This window comes from Hyperolius riggenbachi, chromosome 6, assembly GCF_040937935.1.
Source record: "Hyperolius riggenbachi isolate aHypRig1 chromosome 6, aHypRig1.pri, whole genome shotgun sequence".
Taxonomy (NCBI): Eukaryota; Metazoa; Chordata; class Amphibia; order Anura; family Hyperoliidae; genus Hyperolius; species Hyperolius riggenbachi.
Window position 1 is genome coordinate 75,154,186 of NC_090651.1, and position 17,604 is coordinate 75,171,789.

Genomic DNA, 17,604 nt, shown 5'->3' on the forward strand with positions numbered 1-17,604 from the left:
AGGATACGAGAGTCTAAGCCATGTTGTTAGTCGTGCCAGGAACAAACTGGCTCCCTGGGAGAATTCTTGCTCCAGCTCGGGTCCTGTCTTCCCCTGATTGCAATCAATAAAATTGTTCAGAATGCGGCAGCGGGTGGCCTTATTGCCATTGTCCCACTCCTTGAAGAATCCCATAAGGCGACCAACTGACTCTTGTTCCTTGACAGAGGACATGTTGGTGACAGCTACTGGTGGACCTGGAGGAGAGACAAAAATGCCTGTTAATATCATTTTGCACAGAGTAAAGTTTTGTAATACTTTTAAGGATCTAGAGTATACATGTCAAAATATGGCCCTCGGGGCTATCAAATTTGGTTTCCCCACTTTGCATTATGTTTGGCCCACTCTAGACCACCAGAGAATCTATATTGGAGGTGAAGCCCTAGATCACCAGACAAGTCATATGGGGGAGGGATCGGAAAAGCACTAGACACCAGGGATCTTTATAGGGGAGGGTGGAGGCTACTATACAACAGGGAACTGTATAGGGGAGGGAGGAAGCATTAAACACCAGGGAACTGTATAGGGGAGGGAGGAGGCATTAAACACCAGGGAACTGTATAGGGGAGGGAGGAGGGCCATTAGACACCAGGGAACTGTATAGGGGAGGGAGGAAGCATTAAACACCAGGGAACTGTATAGGGGAGGGAGGAAGCATTAAACACCAGGGAACTGTATAGGGGAGGGAGGAGGCATTAAACACCAGGGAACTGTATAGGGGAGGGAGGAGGGCCATTAGACACCAGGGAACTTATAAGGGAGGGAGGAGGCCACTAGACATTGAGACTGGCCGGCAACTTGGTCCCAGTGTTCAATGTTGGCCCACTTTGTATTTGCATTTGACACCCCTGATGTAGAGCAGCATCAAGCCACTGTGTGGCAGGCTGAGGTAGCGCTGTACACATGCTAGATCCTTGGAAGTGATAGCCCTGACCAGTTACCTTGGCTGAGAACCATCTGGCCAGTGTACAAGACTGGACTTGATTGAATGTAGTTGCAATTGATGTAATGAAAATTGGCACATAGTGCATTTGATTAGCTGAATTCTAAACTCCATAAAATGTGGATTGTATTTGCATGCAAGCTACAATTAAGCCTGGTACACAACTTCAATTTTGATTGCCAATTTTTACTAACTCCATGTAGTATGAGGGTAAACAGATTTGAATACTATGAGCATTGTGTAGGTGTGGCTAATCATAATTGAAAGTGTGTACCAGGCTTTATTTCCATCTCATTAACCATCTCTAGTCTTTTGGGTTCAGTATTGCCTGAGTTACCTCTGCAACAGAGAAGTCAGGCTAGAAGCAGACTATTTGATCTGTATATTTCTACTGGAACTCCAAGTACAATAGAGGCAGAGGCGTAGCTATGGGTAGGCAAGGGGGGACATATGTCCTGGGCGCAGCACTGTGAGGGCGCTCAGCACGGCTGCTGCACCCCCACATGCGTGATAGGCGGCTTGCTGGCTGCCCGAAGTGCTCCTCCCTCTCTCTCTCTCCCTCTGCAGAGGAGTGCAGAAGCGTTAACAGCGGCAGAAAAAGTGGGGTGCATCTGGCTAAGTATAGGGGGTGCATCTGGCTATCTAAAAGGGGGGCACATCTGGCTATCTAAAGCGGGACACATCTGGCTATCTAAAGGGGGCAAATTTGGCTATTTAAAGGGGACACATCTGGGTATCCAAAAAAAACATTTGACTACACCCATGACCACATCCACATTCTGATGTGTGGCCACGCCCATTTTGTCCAGATGGGGCGCTGAAAACCTTAGCTACGCCTCTGATTAGAGGAGGAATTGCACAAGTTGTAATTTTATATGGAAATAAAAATGTCAGCTTCCACATCCCTCTTACTATAGGTAACCAGTCAGCAGGCTATTCTCAGTTCTTCTGCAAGGCACTGCAAGCTCCTTGTCACATGTTTCTGACAACATCCCTCTCATGCATCATTATGTGTGATTGTGGCTGAGGAAGATGTAGGCCCGGTACTAGAGGACACAAAGGCTTCATTTTCACAGGCGTAAGGGTGCATACACACATCCAATTTTGATTGGCCAGTTACTTGCCAATTTTTCCACCTCCAGTTGTCCTCCAGGGACAACAGACTTTGAAAACTATGAACAGTGTAGTAGGTAAGCTCTCCTACTGCATGTAAGTGGTATGCCTGGTACACACATCCAATTTTGATTGGTCAATAATTGGCTAGTTTTACCACTTCCAAGATGTATGAGAGCTTGCACAATTTGCTCAAAAACTTTTGGCCCTCATACTACATGGCGTTGGTTAAATTGGGTAGTCAACCAAACGTGAATGTGTGTACCAGGTTTTAAAGAACACCTGTAATGAAAAAAAGTGCCCCTATAGGGTACTTACCTAAGGAGGGGGAAGCCTCTGGATCCTAATGAGGATTCCCTACTCCTTTTCAGCCTCAGGGATCCAGCGCTGGCAGCCCCCAGCGCAGTATTTACCAATGGGCAGCGCAGTATTTACCAATACCTGCACAGGCGTAGTACAAGCTTCCCATCCAGCTCTGGTAGAAATAGTTGAGCCTGATTGGGTCCGGAGCAGTGATCAGGCCTGGCTTTTTCCGCCAGAGCCCGAGAAGAAACTTGTACTGCGCCTGTGCAGGACCGCATATTGGTATATATTACCATGGGCTAAAGCCTTAGCTTGTCGTCCGATTTTCAAGGCAGAGGACGAGGGAAGCCTCATTAGGATCCAGAGGCTTCTCCCTCCCGAGGTATGTAACCCATAGGAGCACTTTTTTACTTACACATTTACTTTAAGTTACATACACAATGATCACTCGGAGGAACAGTTAATTAGCAGATGAACAATTCTGTGCGCGCGATCACAAGAGGCGCGCGCACCTGCACAGAAGTGTGGTTCTGCAATAACTACGGGGATGACCCTGGAGGAAGACAGAACTGCATCGAGGGACCAGAGAGACTTCTAGGGGCTGGAAGAAGCCCAGGTAAGTAAAGCTTTATATGCTTATTTCACCTCAAGGTCACCTTTAAGGTCTATGGCCCACTAAAGCGCTTAGCCATGCAATTGCCGGTGATTCCAAAAGCGGTAGGCTAACAAAATTAAATGGCCGCATTCCCACAGGAGTGATTGCAATCGCAGGTGCTGTAGCATTTTTGGAGCAATTGTGATCCAATACAAAGTATAAGAAAGCTACAAAATTGCATTTGGATTGCTGTTCAAAAGTGATTTTTCAGGGATCTTGCGGGCACTTGCAGTGTTTAGAATAAAGTTTTTACCTACATGCCGGGTAGCCCCACCGATTGCACAGGAGCAATGACATTATGTGCAAGGGCAGGAGAGACACTCCAGGAAGACAATGCAGACTTTATTCCCATAATTTTTCTGCCCCCCTCCCTAATGGTGTGTACACACTTGAAAGATTATTGAATGATCTTAGACCAATTTTACCACCTTCCAAGTAGTATGAAAGCCATACACTACACAGTCTATTCTATGGAGCTGAACTCCCCATCAGAAAAAAATCTTTGCAAGATCCAGCACACAAAGATGCTGTACACATTCAAAAGATCAGTATCTGCAAAAGATCTGTTCCTACAAAAGATCCATTCCTGTAAAACGCATTCATAGTCTATGATATCTGCAGATCCTCATACACACCTTGTTTAAAGAGATACTGTAACAAGAAAAACGTCCCCTAGGGGGTACTCACCTCAGGAAGGGGAAGCCTCTGGATCCTAATGAAGCTTCCCCCGTCCTCCTCTGTCCCACGGGGGTCTCGCTGCAGCCCTTCTAAGCCGGCCCGACAGATCCGACAACCTGTTCAATATTTACCTTTCCAGGCTTCAAGGGGGGGGGGGGGGGGGGGGGGGGGGGGGGCGCTGTTTCGGCTCTTCTGATGGAGATAGGCAGAAATAGCCAATCTCCGACGGGTCCGCTCTACTGCGCAGGAGACTTGCGCCTGCGCAGTAGAGCGGCCCGACGGAGATCGGCTATTTCCGCCTATCTCCGTGGGAAGGAGTGGATACTGCGCCTGCACTGGAGCCAAAAAGTAAATATTTACATCGCCGCCGCTCCGGGAGGATTGTCGCTGCCATCGTGGGACCGAGGAGGACGGAGGAAGCCTCAATAGGATCCAGAGGCTTCCCCCAACTGAGGTGAGTACCCCCTAGGGGAGATGTTTTCGTTACAGATTTTCTTTAACAGACATTCATCTGCATATCTGACAATCATCTGCAGATCTGAAGATCCATCCTGGTGGATCTGATCTGCAGATGAATGTCTGTTAAACAAGGCGTTTTGCGTTTTTTTTTTTTAGCGTCGGCGATTTGAAAAAAAACCCTATCAATCGCTAGTGCAATGAATCCTTATGGGACCATTCATATTTGAGTGTTTCGTCAGCTTTCCGCTCAGAAAAAGCGCTGCATGTACCATTTTTAGGGCGATTTTGCTACAATGGAAGGTATAGGGAAAATGCGAAACGCTCACAAAATAGCTTTGTGCGGCGAGTGCGTTCACGCTTTTAAGAATAAATATATTGTATTTATTCTTTTCCAGGTCAAATAGTTCACTCTCTGATTTCCTGTCAGGAAGTAAAAAAACAAAACGCTCAGCAAAAGCGCTTTTAAAAGCGCTGTGCACAGGTAAGCTGGCGTTTCCGATTTCGCTTTTAGATGTGAACAAAGGTTGAATGAATACTTTAGGTAAAACCTTACATTACAGAGATGTTGTAAAATCGTACAATCAAGATTGTATAATGAGTGGGCATCTTATGGTTAACTAATAAGTTCAGCCAGCAGCTGTTCCACGAACACCCCCAATCTCCTCAGTCATCACCCCGATATACTCACCGGACCTCCGACACTCTTTCAGAGATTTATCAACAATGGATGCTGCCCAATCAAATTCGCGGTCTCCCGGCTGCCCGCCAATCAGATCGCAGTCTGGCGCTCACAAGGCGGGATATTCCGGGTTCAGGAAGCGGTCACGTTGCTAGGACACGGTAACCAGGGACTCTGAGGTTAATAGGGTGGGCGGTGCTGAATCAGCTGATTGTTTTGCAATTAAGCGATTGGTCCGAAGTCAGAGAGCAAAGTTGGGGCGGGGTGATAGGAGAGCATGGGGGACAGCGACCTGGACTACACTATCCTACTGCCCGCGGCCACAGGCCTGCCAGGTGAGACCCCGGGGTGCTGGGAGTCGGGGTCCACAACTGACGTGTTACCACACAGACCGGGGGATGTCCCGTTACGTGTGACGTCATGTCCCGTTGCGACGTTGTAACACAGGCTAACTGGAGTCTTGTTTTGGATATGAACATGGTCAACTTAATCTAATCCAAACGATCTTTTCAGTTTATGTTTTCTATGAATGTATAGCTGTGATCATATGCAGTTCTGAGTTGTATATATTATATTTGCTTATTACATATGCAGGCTCTGCTTATTGCTTTGAAGCAGCTGTGTTTGTAAGTTAAGTACACACATGCGAGAATTGTTGCCCATTGGGGCATTGGGAAGCAATCACTCAGGCGACAATTTGCGGAATGATGCTGTACAGACATCCTTAGCCTTGAGGCTAGCGTGTGTTCAGTTGCTATAGAGTGGGCTAGAGGGAGGACTGCAATAGGTTGATCTGTAATGCTTGGTCATCGGAGACTGAGCACAGAATTATTTTTTTTTACACAACAGTGAATGTGGTGGTGGGGGGCATTGGTGTTAGGAGGACCGCGATTGGTTACCTATGGGGGCTGCTCTTGTAGAAACTCATCCCTGTTAAAGACGCAGGCCCTTTTGAAGTGCAGCTGGTGGCAGGCATGGGGGGCTACACGAGCAGCACCCCCTAATTCCCCCACCCCCGGAATACTGTTATGTTTCAGGGAGGTTCAATGTAAAAAAAATAAAATAAATCTGTGCTTAGTTGTCCTTAATGATCCGACAGGCCAGATCCTTAATGATGTTTGAGCAATATTGATCAGTGACTGCTGTACACTCATAACGATCGTAAGCTGAAACGGTCATTATCGGCCATTTTAGCTGACTGTTATCGCATGTGTGTTTGTTTCTTTAGGCTTTGATGACATACATTACAGCTTTCAGGCCTCTTTCACAGTGCGACGTTAAAGTCGCACATTCGAAAAATTTATAATGCAGATTAATGCACAGCAATACAAAGTCTGTGCGACATTCACAGTGCACAAGCTGCGTTGTGTGTAACGTGTAGCAATATTTAGAAAGTGCTTCATGCTGTGCGTTTAGCAATGCATTTGCTACGTTATGTGTGTTGCACATTTTCATTCCATCACTGTGCGATGAAAACAGCGCACCAAACGCAGGGCTAAAGTATGTACTATAACGTCCAAGTTATAGTCTTTCAATGCGTTGCATTGAAGGGGCACGTTATGCGACCTTAACGTCGCATCAAACGCGACGTCCCACTGAAAAAGGCCTTAAAGGATACCTGAACTGAAATGTGACATAATGAGATAGACATGTTTTTGTACAGTGCCTAGTACACAAATAACTATAAAACACTTTCCTAGCAGAAATTGGCTTCTGAGAGCAAGAAAGAGGTAAAAAAGGGGAATTTCTTATCAGTGAGGGTCACACTGTAGTCACTTCCTGTCTCAGTCAGGACTGAGTTAGGACTGAGTCAGCCACTTACATACCTGATATTTAACTCTTTCAGGCAGAGAAAGGAAAAAAAGGAACACAGCATAGTTATTTGTGTGCTAGGCACTGTACTTACACATGTCTATCTCATTATGTCACATTTCACTTTGGGTATCCTTTAAAGCGGGATTGTCACCATAAAAATCAAATTTAAACAGCAACTGGTCTGAGTGTATTTAGTGATAAAGATGCTAATCCTGCATTTAAAACTTTCAAAACTTTTTCTGCTGTTATGATTTGGAGTTATCACTTACTTAAGGAGCCCTGGCGCTTTAGTAGTCAGTGCCAAACAGTTGCATGCTGGGGGTTCTCTATAATATGCTGGGGGTTATCTATAATATATTTCTCCTCTTCCATTTTTTTCCCTGCCTAGCTGCTCATCTGAAACATGTTCCCCTGCTCACTTGTGTTTACAAGCAAGGCTGAGGGGACTCAGCGATTGGAGGAGAAAAGAAAAAAAAATAAAGGGCAGAAATGACATCAGGATTTAGCCTAAACTGTTGGCAAAAGACATGGCCCCCAACAGGAACATAATTATCTTCTTTTACTATATAACATTCACTGAAATCAAAAACGTGGTGGACAGTACAATACATGTGTTATGTAAGTAGATTAAGTATTTATCTACTTATATATGTGTTTTTTCTTCCCTGGCATTGTATGGCTAATCCTACTGTTTTAAGCTGAGAAACTGCTCTATTTTGCTTCCTCTCAACCTCCCATGTGTGAAATCTCCTCCACTCCTGGCAAAGTGCCATGGCATTATTTTCAGCAGAAAAGACACCATTTCCCTTGAGCTGAAAGTTCAATTCTAAGCCAACCTCACCCTGCAGCTTCAGTACACCTCTGCATTGCCACACAAAGGAAAATGGCTGCCAGGACTGGACACTACTTCCTGTACTTCCAGGGTGCACAAGGGGGTAGTCTCCATAGAGATAGTGAGTTTCTATGCTATTGATTGATGGTTGAAGACTTTCCTGCTAAATGCACATTAGGTACAGCAGTGTCCGTCTCAGGAGCTGAGCTTTCTGGCAGATCCCAATGTACAGTAGTTTTTTTTTAGTTCTTATATAGGACGGACATCTTCCGCTGTGATTTACAGAGTATATAGTCAATCTAATTCCTACTATAGTCATATCTCCATTGTAGTCTAGGGCCAATATTAGGGAGGAAACCAGAGTGCCCAAAGGAAACCCACGCAGAAACTGGGAGAAGATTCAGACTCTGTGCAGATAGTGTCCTCGTAGTCGGTCCCATTGCAAAGCGAGAGTGCTAACCACTATGCCACCATACTGCCATTGTTAGCAAGAAAAACTTTAACCCTTTAGCAGCAATATTATTTATGTATATAAATAATTTATTTTAGCACTTTTTTTTATTTATGTTACATTTGCTTGCTTACTAAATAGTGCTGCTGTAATGTGTATGTATGGCCACTTGTCACTAGGGGCAATGTGAGACAATGACAGAGGACTTCTGCTGTCAGTTTCTGTATTTTCTGCTAGCAGAGAGACATCAAAGCATTCTGAGAATTTACAGCACGAGTTCCGCGACTTGGGTCAAAAGCAGTTCACCTATCTCAAATGAGATAACTTATTTAAAGCTGCTAATGAGTTAATAAGCCTTGTCAGATTTATTTATTTATTTTTTGAGCTGACCAATATCTTTTCTGCTAAGATTAGGCAGCCAGAATTTATATACCCATTGACCTAAACTATTAATTAAAGGGAACCTTAACTGAGAGGGGTATGGATGTTTCCTTTTAAACAATACCAGTTGCCTGGCAGCCCTGCTGATCTTATTGACCAAAGTAGTGACTGAATCACACACCTGAAACAAGCAATGCAGCTAATCCAGTCTGACTTCAGTCAGAGCACCTGATCTGCATGCTTGTTGAGGGGCTGTGGCTAAAAGTATTAGAGACACAGGATCAGCAGGAGAATCAGGCAACTGGTATTATTTTAAGAGGAAAAATCCACATCCTTTTCAGTTTAGGTTACTTTCTAATTTTCTGTAATTGTATTTGGAGATCAATGGCACAACATGGCTGCCAGATCATAATCAGAATCTAACGGAGACATCTTGCTTGAAAAGGGGCGGTGAGGTGCAAGGTGGAAGCAGCGTTTGATATTGTGATGACCGATGCCGCGCCCCCTCCCCCCCCCCCCCCCCCACCACCACACACACACTAGAGGGCGGCATTACAGGGAGTCACGGCGAGCAGAGGAAGTATAAGGTAATTGCTTCCCCGCTCGCTCTTATACTTTTGCGGCACATAGCTGGAAGGGGAGTGGGGACGGCGGGGCCCAGGTGAAGGGGGGGACCCCCTCCCCGCTGCTTTGCCCACAGCCCCCCATCCTGGCTGCTACCCCCTCCAACCGTTTTTGGCACACACACAAAAACAGAAATGGATCAAAAACGTATGCTGCAAAAGGGCAGCACAGATCAGTTTGCGTTCAGGTTTCTAAAAACGGGAGCCCAGACCACAGATTGCGTTCTGCAACCGGGTCTAGTGTGGACCTAGCCTAATAGGACATTCATCGGTAGATCAGAACCACCAGGATGGATCTTCAGATCTGCAGATGAATGTCCATTAAGGTGTGTATGAGATCTCCAGATATCATAGACTATGAAAGTATTTTTCAGGAACTGATCTTTTGCATGTGTGCAGCATCTTTAGGAAGATCAGTCTTTCAAACCTATTGTGACAGAAAAATTCCTCCAGTTTGCAAAGATTTTTATCTGATGGCTGTACTCAGCTTAATAGAATAGACTGTAGGCACGCTCTCAAAGTTCATGGAAGGTGATACAATTGCGAAAACTGTGATCTTTCATTTTCCAAAGAATTTTATCTCGTGTGTACTTAGCTTTAGGTTAGTTTAGTCTGTTTTTAGGTTTTCAGTAAGGAGTCCTTGGGCTAGACTCCCTAACACGCCTACTGAGCACACCTAGTGGCTGCAGCTCAAGCACTTTGAGTCTGCCAGGAGAAATGAGTAATATAAATAATATTTTTCTTGATTTGTCTACATGACCCCCTCCATCTTTAATGTCTCTTGCAGGTGCTCAGTGGGACCAGGAGGGGGAGCCAGTTGTGTTTCTTCTCGGCTGGGCAGGATGTAAAGAGAAACATCTGACTAAGTACAGTGAAATCTACCATAAACAGGTGAGTGGTAACCAATCAGGCCAGTAAACCTCCCCTACAAGGAAAGTGCATCATGACTGTAGACTTATTTCCCAACACTTGTGCAGAAATCTACTTCCAAAGAATAAATTCAGATGGCACATTGAAGAAAAAAAAAAAATATTATATATAATATATATATATATATATATATATATATATATATATATATATATATATATATATATATATATATATATATATATATATATATATATATATATATATATATATATATATATATATATATATACGCATACACACACACACACACACACTCTCTGGGATGCGAAAGTTTGGGCAACCTTGTTAATTGTCATAATTTTTTCCTGTATAAATCGTTGGTTGTTGCAATAAAAAGATGTCAGTTAAATATATCATCCAAGCATGGACAGCTCTCTTTAACTCACCCCACAGATTTTCAATTATATTCTGGTCTGGGGACTGAGATGGCCATTCCAGAACGTTGTACTTGTTCCTCTGCATGAATGCCTTAGTGGGTTTTGAACAGTGTTTAGAGTCGTTGTCTTGTTGAAAGATCCAGTCCCGGCGCAGCTTCAGCTTTGTCACTGATTCCTGGACATTGGTCTCCAGAATCTGCTGATACTGAGTGGAATCCATGCATCCCTCAACTTTGACAAGATTACCAGTCCCTGCACTGGCCACACAGCCCCACAGCATGATAGAACCACCACCATATTTTACTGTAGGTAGCAAGTGTTTTTCTTGGAATGCTGTGTTGTTTTTCCTTCATGCATAACGCCCCTTATTATGCCCAAATAACTCAATTTTAGTTTCATCAGTCCACAGCACCTTATTCCAAAATGAAGCTGGCTTGTCCAAATGTGCTTTAGCATACTTCAAACGGCTCTGTTTGTGCTATGGGCTTCCTCTGCATCACTCTCACACACAGCATCTCCTTGTGTAAAGTGCGCCGGATGGTTGAACAATGCACAGTGACTCCATCTGCAGCAAGATGTTGTAGGTCTTTGGTTCTGGTCTGTGGGTTGACTCTGACTGTTCTCACCATTTGTCGCTTCTGTTTATCCAAAAATTTCTTTTGGTCTGCCACTTCGAGCCTTAACTTGAACTACACCTGTGGTCTTTTTATTTCCTCAATATGTTCCTAACTGTTGAAACAGACAGCTGAAATCTCTGATACAGCTTTCTGTATCCTTCCCCTAAACCATGATGGTGAACAATTTTGTCTTCAGGTCATTTGAGAGTTGTTTTGAGACCCCCATGTTGCTACTCTTCAGAGAAAATTAAGAGGAGGGAAACAATTGACCTCCTTAAATACTCTTTTTCATAATTGGATTGACCTGTGTATGTAGGTCAGGGGTCACTGAGCTTACCAAGCCAATTTGAGTTCCAATAACTAGTTCTAGAGGTTTTGGAATCAATAAAATGACAACAGTGTCCAAATTATTGGATTTACAGAAAGTGTGCAATGATTGTTTAAATAAAATTAGGCAAATGCATTAAACTTCATTTCACTTCTCAAATATCACTGTGTGTGTCTCCTATATGATATATTTAACTAACATTTTATATCATAACAAGCAATGATTTATACAGGAAAATCATGACGATTAACAAGGTTGCCCAAACTTTTGCATCCCGTGTGTCTCTTTCTTTCTTTCTTTCTTTCTTTCTTTCTTTTTCTTATAATACACACACACACACACACACACACACACACACACACACACACACACACACACACACACACACACACACACACACACACACACACACACACACACACACACACACACACACACACACACACACACACACACACACACACACACACACACACACACACACACACACACACACACACACACACACACACACACACACACACACACACACACACACACACACACACACACACACACACACACACACACACTTGCAAAAGTATTCGGCCCCCTTGAAGTTTTCCACATTTTGTCACATTACTCCCACACATATGCATCAATTTTATTGGAATTCCACGTGAAATACCAATACAAAGTGGTGTACATGTGAGAAGTGGATCGTATGTATGTGCTGGCCCGGGACCCATGTTTTCTTGATTGTGCACCCGTGTCCAATTTTTGCTTACTGTGCAAGTACAGAACACTCCTGTCGGTGGGAGAGTGATCAGGTGGCACTCGTCCCGGAGCCGCGCATACAGCTGATAGAGGGGCGCTGTGGCTGGCTGGAGGGTCGCAGAAGGAAGGCGCGGACACAGAAGGACTGCACAGGGCTGGATGAAGCCCCAGGTAAGTTAAACTTCTTTTTTTCAGTTTAGGTTCCCTTTATCCAGTACACTATCAATCTATATACTATACAGTGGGTTGCAAAAGTATTCGGCCCCCTTGAAGTTTTCCACATTTTGTCACATTACTGCCACAAACATTCATCAATTTTATTGGAATTCCACGTGAAAGACCAATACAAAGTGGTGTACATGTGAGAAGTGGAACGAAAATCATACATCATTCCAAACATTTTTTACAAATAAATAACTGCAAAGTGGGGTGTGTGTAATTATTCGGCCCCCTGAGTCAATACTTTGTAGATCCACCTTTTGCTGCAATTACAGCTACCAGTCTTTTAGGGTATGTCTCAACCAGCTTTGCACATCTAGAGACTGAAATCCTTGCCCATTCTTCTTTGCAAAACAGCTCCAGCTCAGTCAGATTTAATGGACAGCGTTTGTGAACAGCAGTTTTCAGATCTTGCCACAGTTTCTCGATTGGATTTAGATCTGGACTGGGCCATTCTAACACATAGATATGTTTTGTTTTAAACCATTCCATTGTTGCCCTGGCTTTACGTTAAGGGTCATTGTCCTGCTGGAAGGTGAACCTCCGCCCCAGTCTCAAGTCTTTTGCAGTCTCCAAGAGGTTTTCTTCCAAGTTTGCCCTGTATTTGGCTCCATCCATCTTCCCATCAACTCTGACCAGCTTCCCTGTCCCTGCTGAAGAGATGCACCCTGGTGCTGCCACCACCATATTTGACAGTGGGGATGGTGTGTTCAGAGTGATGTGCAGTGTTAGTTTTCTGCCACACATAGCGTTCACTTAAGGCCAGTGGTGTATTAAGGCTATTTTTCATCACGGTCCATTGGGATATTGAAGTGGTGGTGGTAATGCTGAAAGTTTAAACGGAGTTACACTATATGCCTTTTTCTCTGTTTATCTATATATCGTGTTGATCCTAAACGGAGTCTATACAGGAAGACCTAGATGATCCAAGGTGTCGTGTTTAAAGGGACTTTGACAGACACGTAATGGACATTGAATTGGTTTGATTGTGGACTTCTTTGAGATCTGGAGCGCTACTTGCATGCTTTAGATTCTTGGATCACTCCGCACGCAATGCAAAAAAAATGTTCCATTGCCATGCATTGGTTTCAGGACACCCGCGGTGCGGCTATGTAACCGCACCGCTTCTAATGGAAACGGGTCCTTAGAAATTTAGTCCAAGTTTGCTTTTTGTTTGAGACCTCCAGGATTCCACTTAAAGAAAACCTAAACTGAGAGGGATATGGATGTTTCCTTTTAAACAATATCAGTTGCCCGGCAGCCCTGCTGATCTCTTTGGCTCCAGCAGTGGCTGAATCGCACACCTGAAACAAGCATGCAGCTAATCCAGTCTGACTTCAGTCAGAGCACCTGATCTGCATGCTTGTTGAGGGGCTGTCGCTAAAAGTATTAGAGACACAGGATCAGCAGGAGAGTCATGCAACTGGTATTATTTTAAAAGGAAAAATCCATATCCTTCTCAGTTTAGGTTCCCTTTAAAGCATACCTGAACTGTGGGTAAAAAAATAGAGGGAAACCCCTGGATAGTCCAGGCTTCCCCAGCATAGTCCAGGCTTCCCCAATCTTCTTACACACCTCCGTTCCTGTGCTTGGTCCCTCTAAACATATAGACAATAGAAGCCTATAAATCCTTAGATGCCTATGTGTTCCTCAGCTCCGATCTCCTGGGATCCCCTTGTAGCGGCCGCCGACCCATCCAGGTTGGTAGCTTCTGCGCATGCACAAGCATGTGGCCAGGCCAGTTGCGCTCCCATGGCCAGGAGCTTTGTGCGCAGAAGTACTGAGCCTGTGCAGAATGCTCCAAGTTACAGGAGCGCAACCACGAGCATTGCGTCCGCGTGCTCAACATGCGGCCACAACAAGGGGATCCCAGGAGACTGGCTGAGAGCGGAGCTGTGGCGAGGGACACATAGGCTTCTGGAGGAGTCCCCAGGTAAGTAAATCTGATTTGATTTTATTTGCCTCATGTATCCTTTAAAAGAAATGTTTGGACTGTGGTATCCTATTAAGCTTCTGGTTTTGAGCATGTTGTGATTCCTGTGTTCTTCCTGCAGGGCTGCATTGTGATCAGCCACACAGCCGCGTGGAGGACCATTTTCTTTGCGGAGTCCTTTGGCCTCCGCAGTCTACGGGACGAAGCGAAGAAGCTGCTCGATCTGCTGTTTGATTACGAAATTGAGAAAAATCCCATTGTGTTCCATGTCTTCAGCAATGGTGGGTTTATGCTGTACCGCTACATCGTAGAACTGCTGAGGTCTCACCAGCGCATGAGGGAGCTGCATGTGGTGGGCACCATCTTTGACAGCGCGCCAGGGAATCGTAACGTGTTTGGTTCGGTGAAAGCGCTGAATACCATTCTCACGGCCAACACCAACCGCTTCCTGCGTTACCTGGCACTGGCCGCCTTTGCAGTTATGGTGTTCATTCTCCGAATTATCTTGTATCCCATGACCAGGTTCCTGCATGAGAATCACTACGATGCCATGATTAAAGACCCATCCCGCTGGCCACAGCTTTACCTCTACTCCCGTGCTGACCACATCATCTCTTACCTGGACGTGGAGAAAATGGTGGCCGCGCGTCGTTACCGCCACCTTCCCACTGAAAGTCTGGATTTTCAGGAGTCTGAGCATGTCTGCCATTACAGACGGTACCCAGAGAGATATTCCAACATCTGCAGCAAGTTCCTGAGAGACTGCATTCAGAGGGCTGCTAGCTCCGCCTTCATGAGTGACCTTCCATCATATTAAGTGTTTAGCTGGATAGAGTTGTTTTATAAGGTGGAGCAAGAATTAGCCAGTCAGATCACTGGGAATGAGAGCCTTCACACATGCGGAAAGTACACCATCCTTATTACCTCATGAAGTGAAAGGCTCCATCACCGCAAATATGGCCTCTGCTCTGCAGTCAGTGGGCATTAGCGATGGTCAATGAGATGAAAGTAATTTTGAGTTGAAACAACATTATGCACATTTTGTATGCAGTTTGAAAATGAACCAATCAAATTCTGCCAAGGTAGAATTTGATTGGTCTGTTTCCAAGCTGCATACATTTGCATAATCCTGCATCAACTCAAAATTATTTACATCTCATTGACCATCCCTAGTGTGCGCAAAACTTCTGTGTACAGGCTCGTTTTTTTTATTTCTTCTGTTTGATTCAGTTCCATTTTTTTCCTTATGTTTGAACAGTTTGCACAGTTGCAGTTTTAGATTTCATGAGTTCTGAATATTTAAGTGGAAATCCAGCCAAAACCGTTTTTAGTAGACTGCGCAAGAGTTAAAGAGAACCAGAGACGTTGGAAAAAAGCTTTTATACATACCTAGGGCTTCCTCCAGCCCCATAAGCCTGGATCGCTCCCACGCCACCGTCCTCCGCTGCCTGGATCTGCCGCTACCGGGTTCCGTACTTTCGCCCAGTTGAGCCAGTCGACGCAAGCGCAGTGCGTCACTTGCGGCAGACATGGCCAATTGTACGCAAGAGCAGGTACTCCTCCATATCCTTACGCATGTGCCTCCATACTACGCAGGCGCATGCGTAAGGATATGGAGGAAGTCCCTGCTCTTGCGTACAATTGGCCGCGTACGCCGGAAGTGACGGGACCCGGTAGCGGCGATAGAGGCAGCGGAGGACGGCGGCGTGGGAGTGATCCAGGCTTATGGGGCTGGAGGAAGCCCCAGGTATGTATAAAAGCTTTTTTACTTTTTCAGTGCTGTTCGTCTCTGGTTCCCTCCCTCTGTCAGGTATTTATTACTGTTCATCACCCCCTCTGGAGAAGTCCTTACTTCCTGTGGTGTCAATAGGGTTCAAAAAAATAACAGGATCCATGTATCCATTGGAGACAAGGGCAGCAATAACCCAGGGAGATTTTAACCCATCCCAGCTCAATCCAATTCTTAAAAAATGTTTGGCTTAGAGTCCATTGTACTGGATAAAGTGCCTTTAATGTATGGTTGCACAATTCTGTGATGTTGAGGAATGTACTTTATATAATTATACTTTATATAAAGAATGTGACTTGCGTTTGTCATATGTGGATTATACCCGTGCTACGCTTTTTATATTTGGGGACTGCAGTGATTGTCTTCCACCCACTTATTACATTATAATGGGGTACCACTGTACTTAATGGGGGCTCTTTTGTGCACACCTATATTTGTGGTAAAATGACCAGGCACTTAGTGTTTGGACAACAAAGCATTGCCAACAGTGTGTAGTATCGATTTCCAGCTTTGTAGATCCTCAGGCACATCCCACACATTTTAGGTCACCTATGAAGTGTAGCTTTAAAGCAAACCTGTTAATTGAAAAGTTAAATACCTCGGCAGAGGGAAGCTTCTGGATCCTCTAGTGGTATTCCACAACCTCCTCGAGACTTCCGCAGGATGCCAGGACCCTCTGGGTGTTTGTGGGCGTTCTCTCCTGTCTGTGAACAAGCACGGAAGGACTGAGCAGGCACAGGACAGCTCGTGTCTGTGCAATGCAGCTGCATCCACAAGCCTTTGTTGAGGCATTCCAGGGGGATCCCAGCACTGGAACGGAGAGGTGGAGGGAGATTATCCAGAGGCTTTCCTCTACATAGGTAAGTTTCTAGTTAGGGCAATTTTGTTCCTACAGGTATATTTTAAAGCCTGAGAATCAGCACCAGAGCAGGGCAAGAATATATATAATATTATTATTTATTTTTATTTTATTTTTTTTAATAAAAGCCTTGTACGCAAGCAGTTCTCAACTGAGGTGAGTATCTTTTCCAATTCCAGGAACCTAACAAGCTATTCAGAAAATGGTCTCCCATTTTCAGCCATGAACTGTCAACTGAAGGATTTATTCCCATCACTGCAATCACCATGCGTGTGTTGTAGCTTTATTCTGTACTAAGGGGCTGTAGAAGTGCTAATAAGAGCAGCACAGGGATGATAAGCAGTACAAACTAACGAGAGAGTGGACGAATGTTTATACTACATATACTGGAGGTAAAATGGAGTATTACAAGTAGGGTCGGTTCTAGACTTTTTGCTGCAAACCTGTGAGGATGTGGCAAACCTGTGAGGATGTGCCTCCACTCTGATTTGGAATGATCGCCCAGCACCCATCAGTTTACTCTGCTTCATTTAATGTTCTCACATGACATGCTGCAGCTCAACACAATAGCACACTGGCTGGCTATGAGTCTGTGACAAACAAACTGTTTACCCTCAGCCACTCCATTCCTCAGGAAGGTACGCACTGTACAAAAATGCTTCCCCTGCAATCTCTGCACCTGATGCAAATGTTTCACCTTGCTTCATGAGAGAACCGGCCCGGATTACAAGATAGTGCTAAAATCAGTATAGAGTACATTGTGTTATTGTTCAGGGCCCTGTTCTGAGTATGCTTGAAGTGTGCCTGAAGCAAAATGTTAAA

At 44.7% G+C, this 17,604-nt stretch overlaps 2 protein-coding genes across 5 annotated transcripts in view; one reads left to right on the forward strand and one right to left on the reverse strand.

Moving 5' to 3' along the window:
• ARMH1 (armadillo like helical domain containing 1) overlaps nucleotides 1–16,542 on the reverse strand; it is a 255,118-nt gene extending 238,576 nt beyond the window's left edge. Inside the window, exons 1-2 of one of the 4 annotated variants that reach the window (XM_068239535.1) lie at nucleotides 16,522–16,542; nucleotides 8–236 (exon numbers count right to left, since the gene is read on the reverse strand). In XM_068239535.1, the coding sequence (XP_068095636.1) occupies nucleotides 8–213 (206 nt within the window). In that variant the 5' untranslated portion in view covers nucleotides 214–236; nucleotides 16,522–16,542. Of the gene's footprint in view, nucleotides 1–7; nucleotides 237–4,743; nucleotides 4,855–4,878; nucleotides 5,207–16,521 lie in introns of those variants that run through there. The other 3 variants (XM_068239531.1, XM_068239534.1, XM_068239532.1) reach the window with 3 other exon arrangements.
• TMEM53 (transmembrane protein 53) lies at nucleotides 5,060–15,531 on the forward strand. The gene is made up of 3 exons (XM_068239536.1): nucleotides 5,060–5,204; nucleotides 9,759–9,862; nucleotides 14,256–15,531. The coding sequence occupies exons 1-3, from the start codon at nucleotides 5,147–5,149 to the stop codon at nucleotides 14,949–14,951; spliced, it is 858 nt and encodes a 285-aa protein (XP_068095637.1). The 5' UTR covers nucleotides 5,060–5,146; the 3' UTR covers nucleotides 14,952–15,531.
• Nucleotides 16,543–17,604: the final 1,062 nt, after the last annotated feature.

Coding starts and splice junctions, on each gene's coding strand:
- TMEM53 (XM_068239536.1), top strand. CDS start 5,147: ATGGGGGACAGCGACCTGGACTACACTATCCTACTGCCCGCGGCCACA. Junction 5,205..9,758: donor CGCGGCCACAGGCCTGCCAG/GTGAGACCCCGG, acceptor TGTCTCTTGCAG/GTGCTCAGTGGGACCAGGAG. Junction 9,863..14,255: donor GTGAAATCTACCATAAACAG/GTGAGTGGTAAC, acceptor TTCTTCCTGCAG/GGCTGCATTGTGATCAGCCA.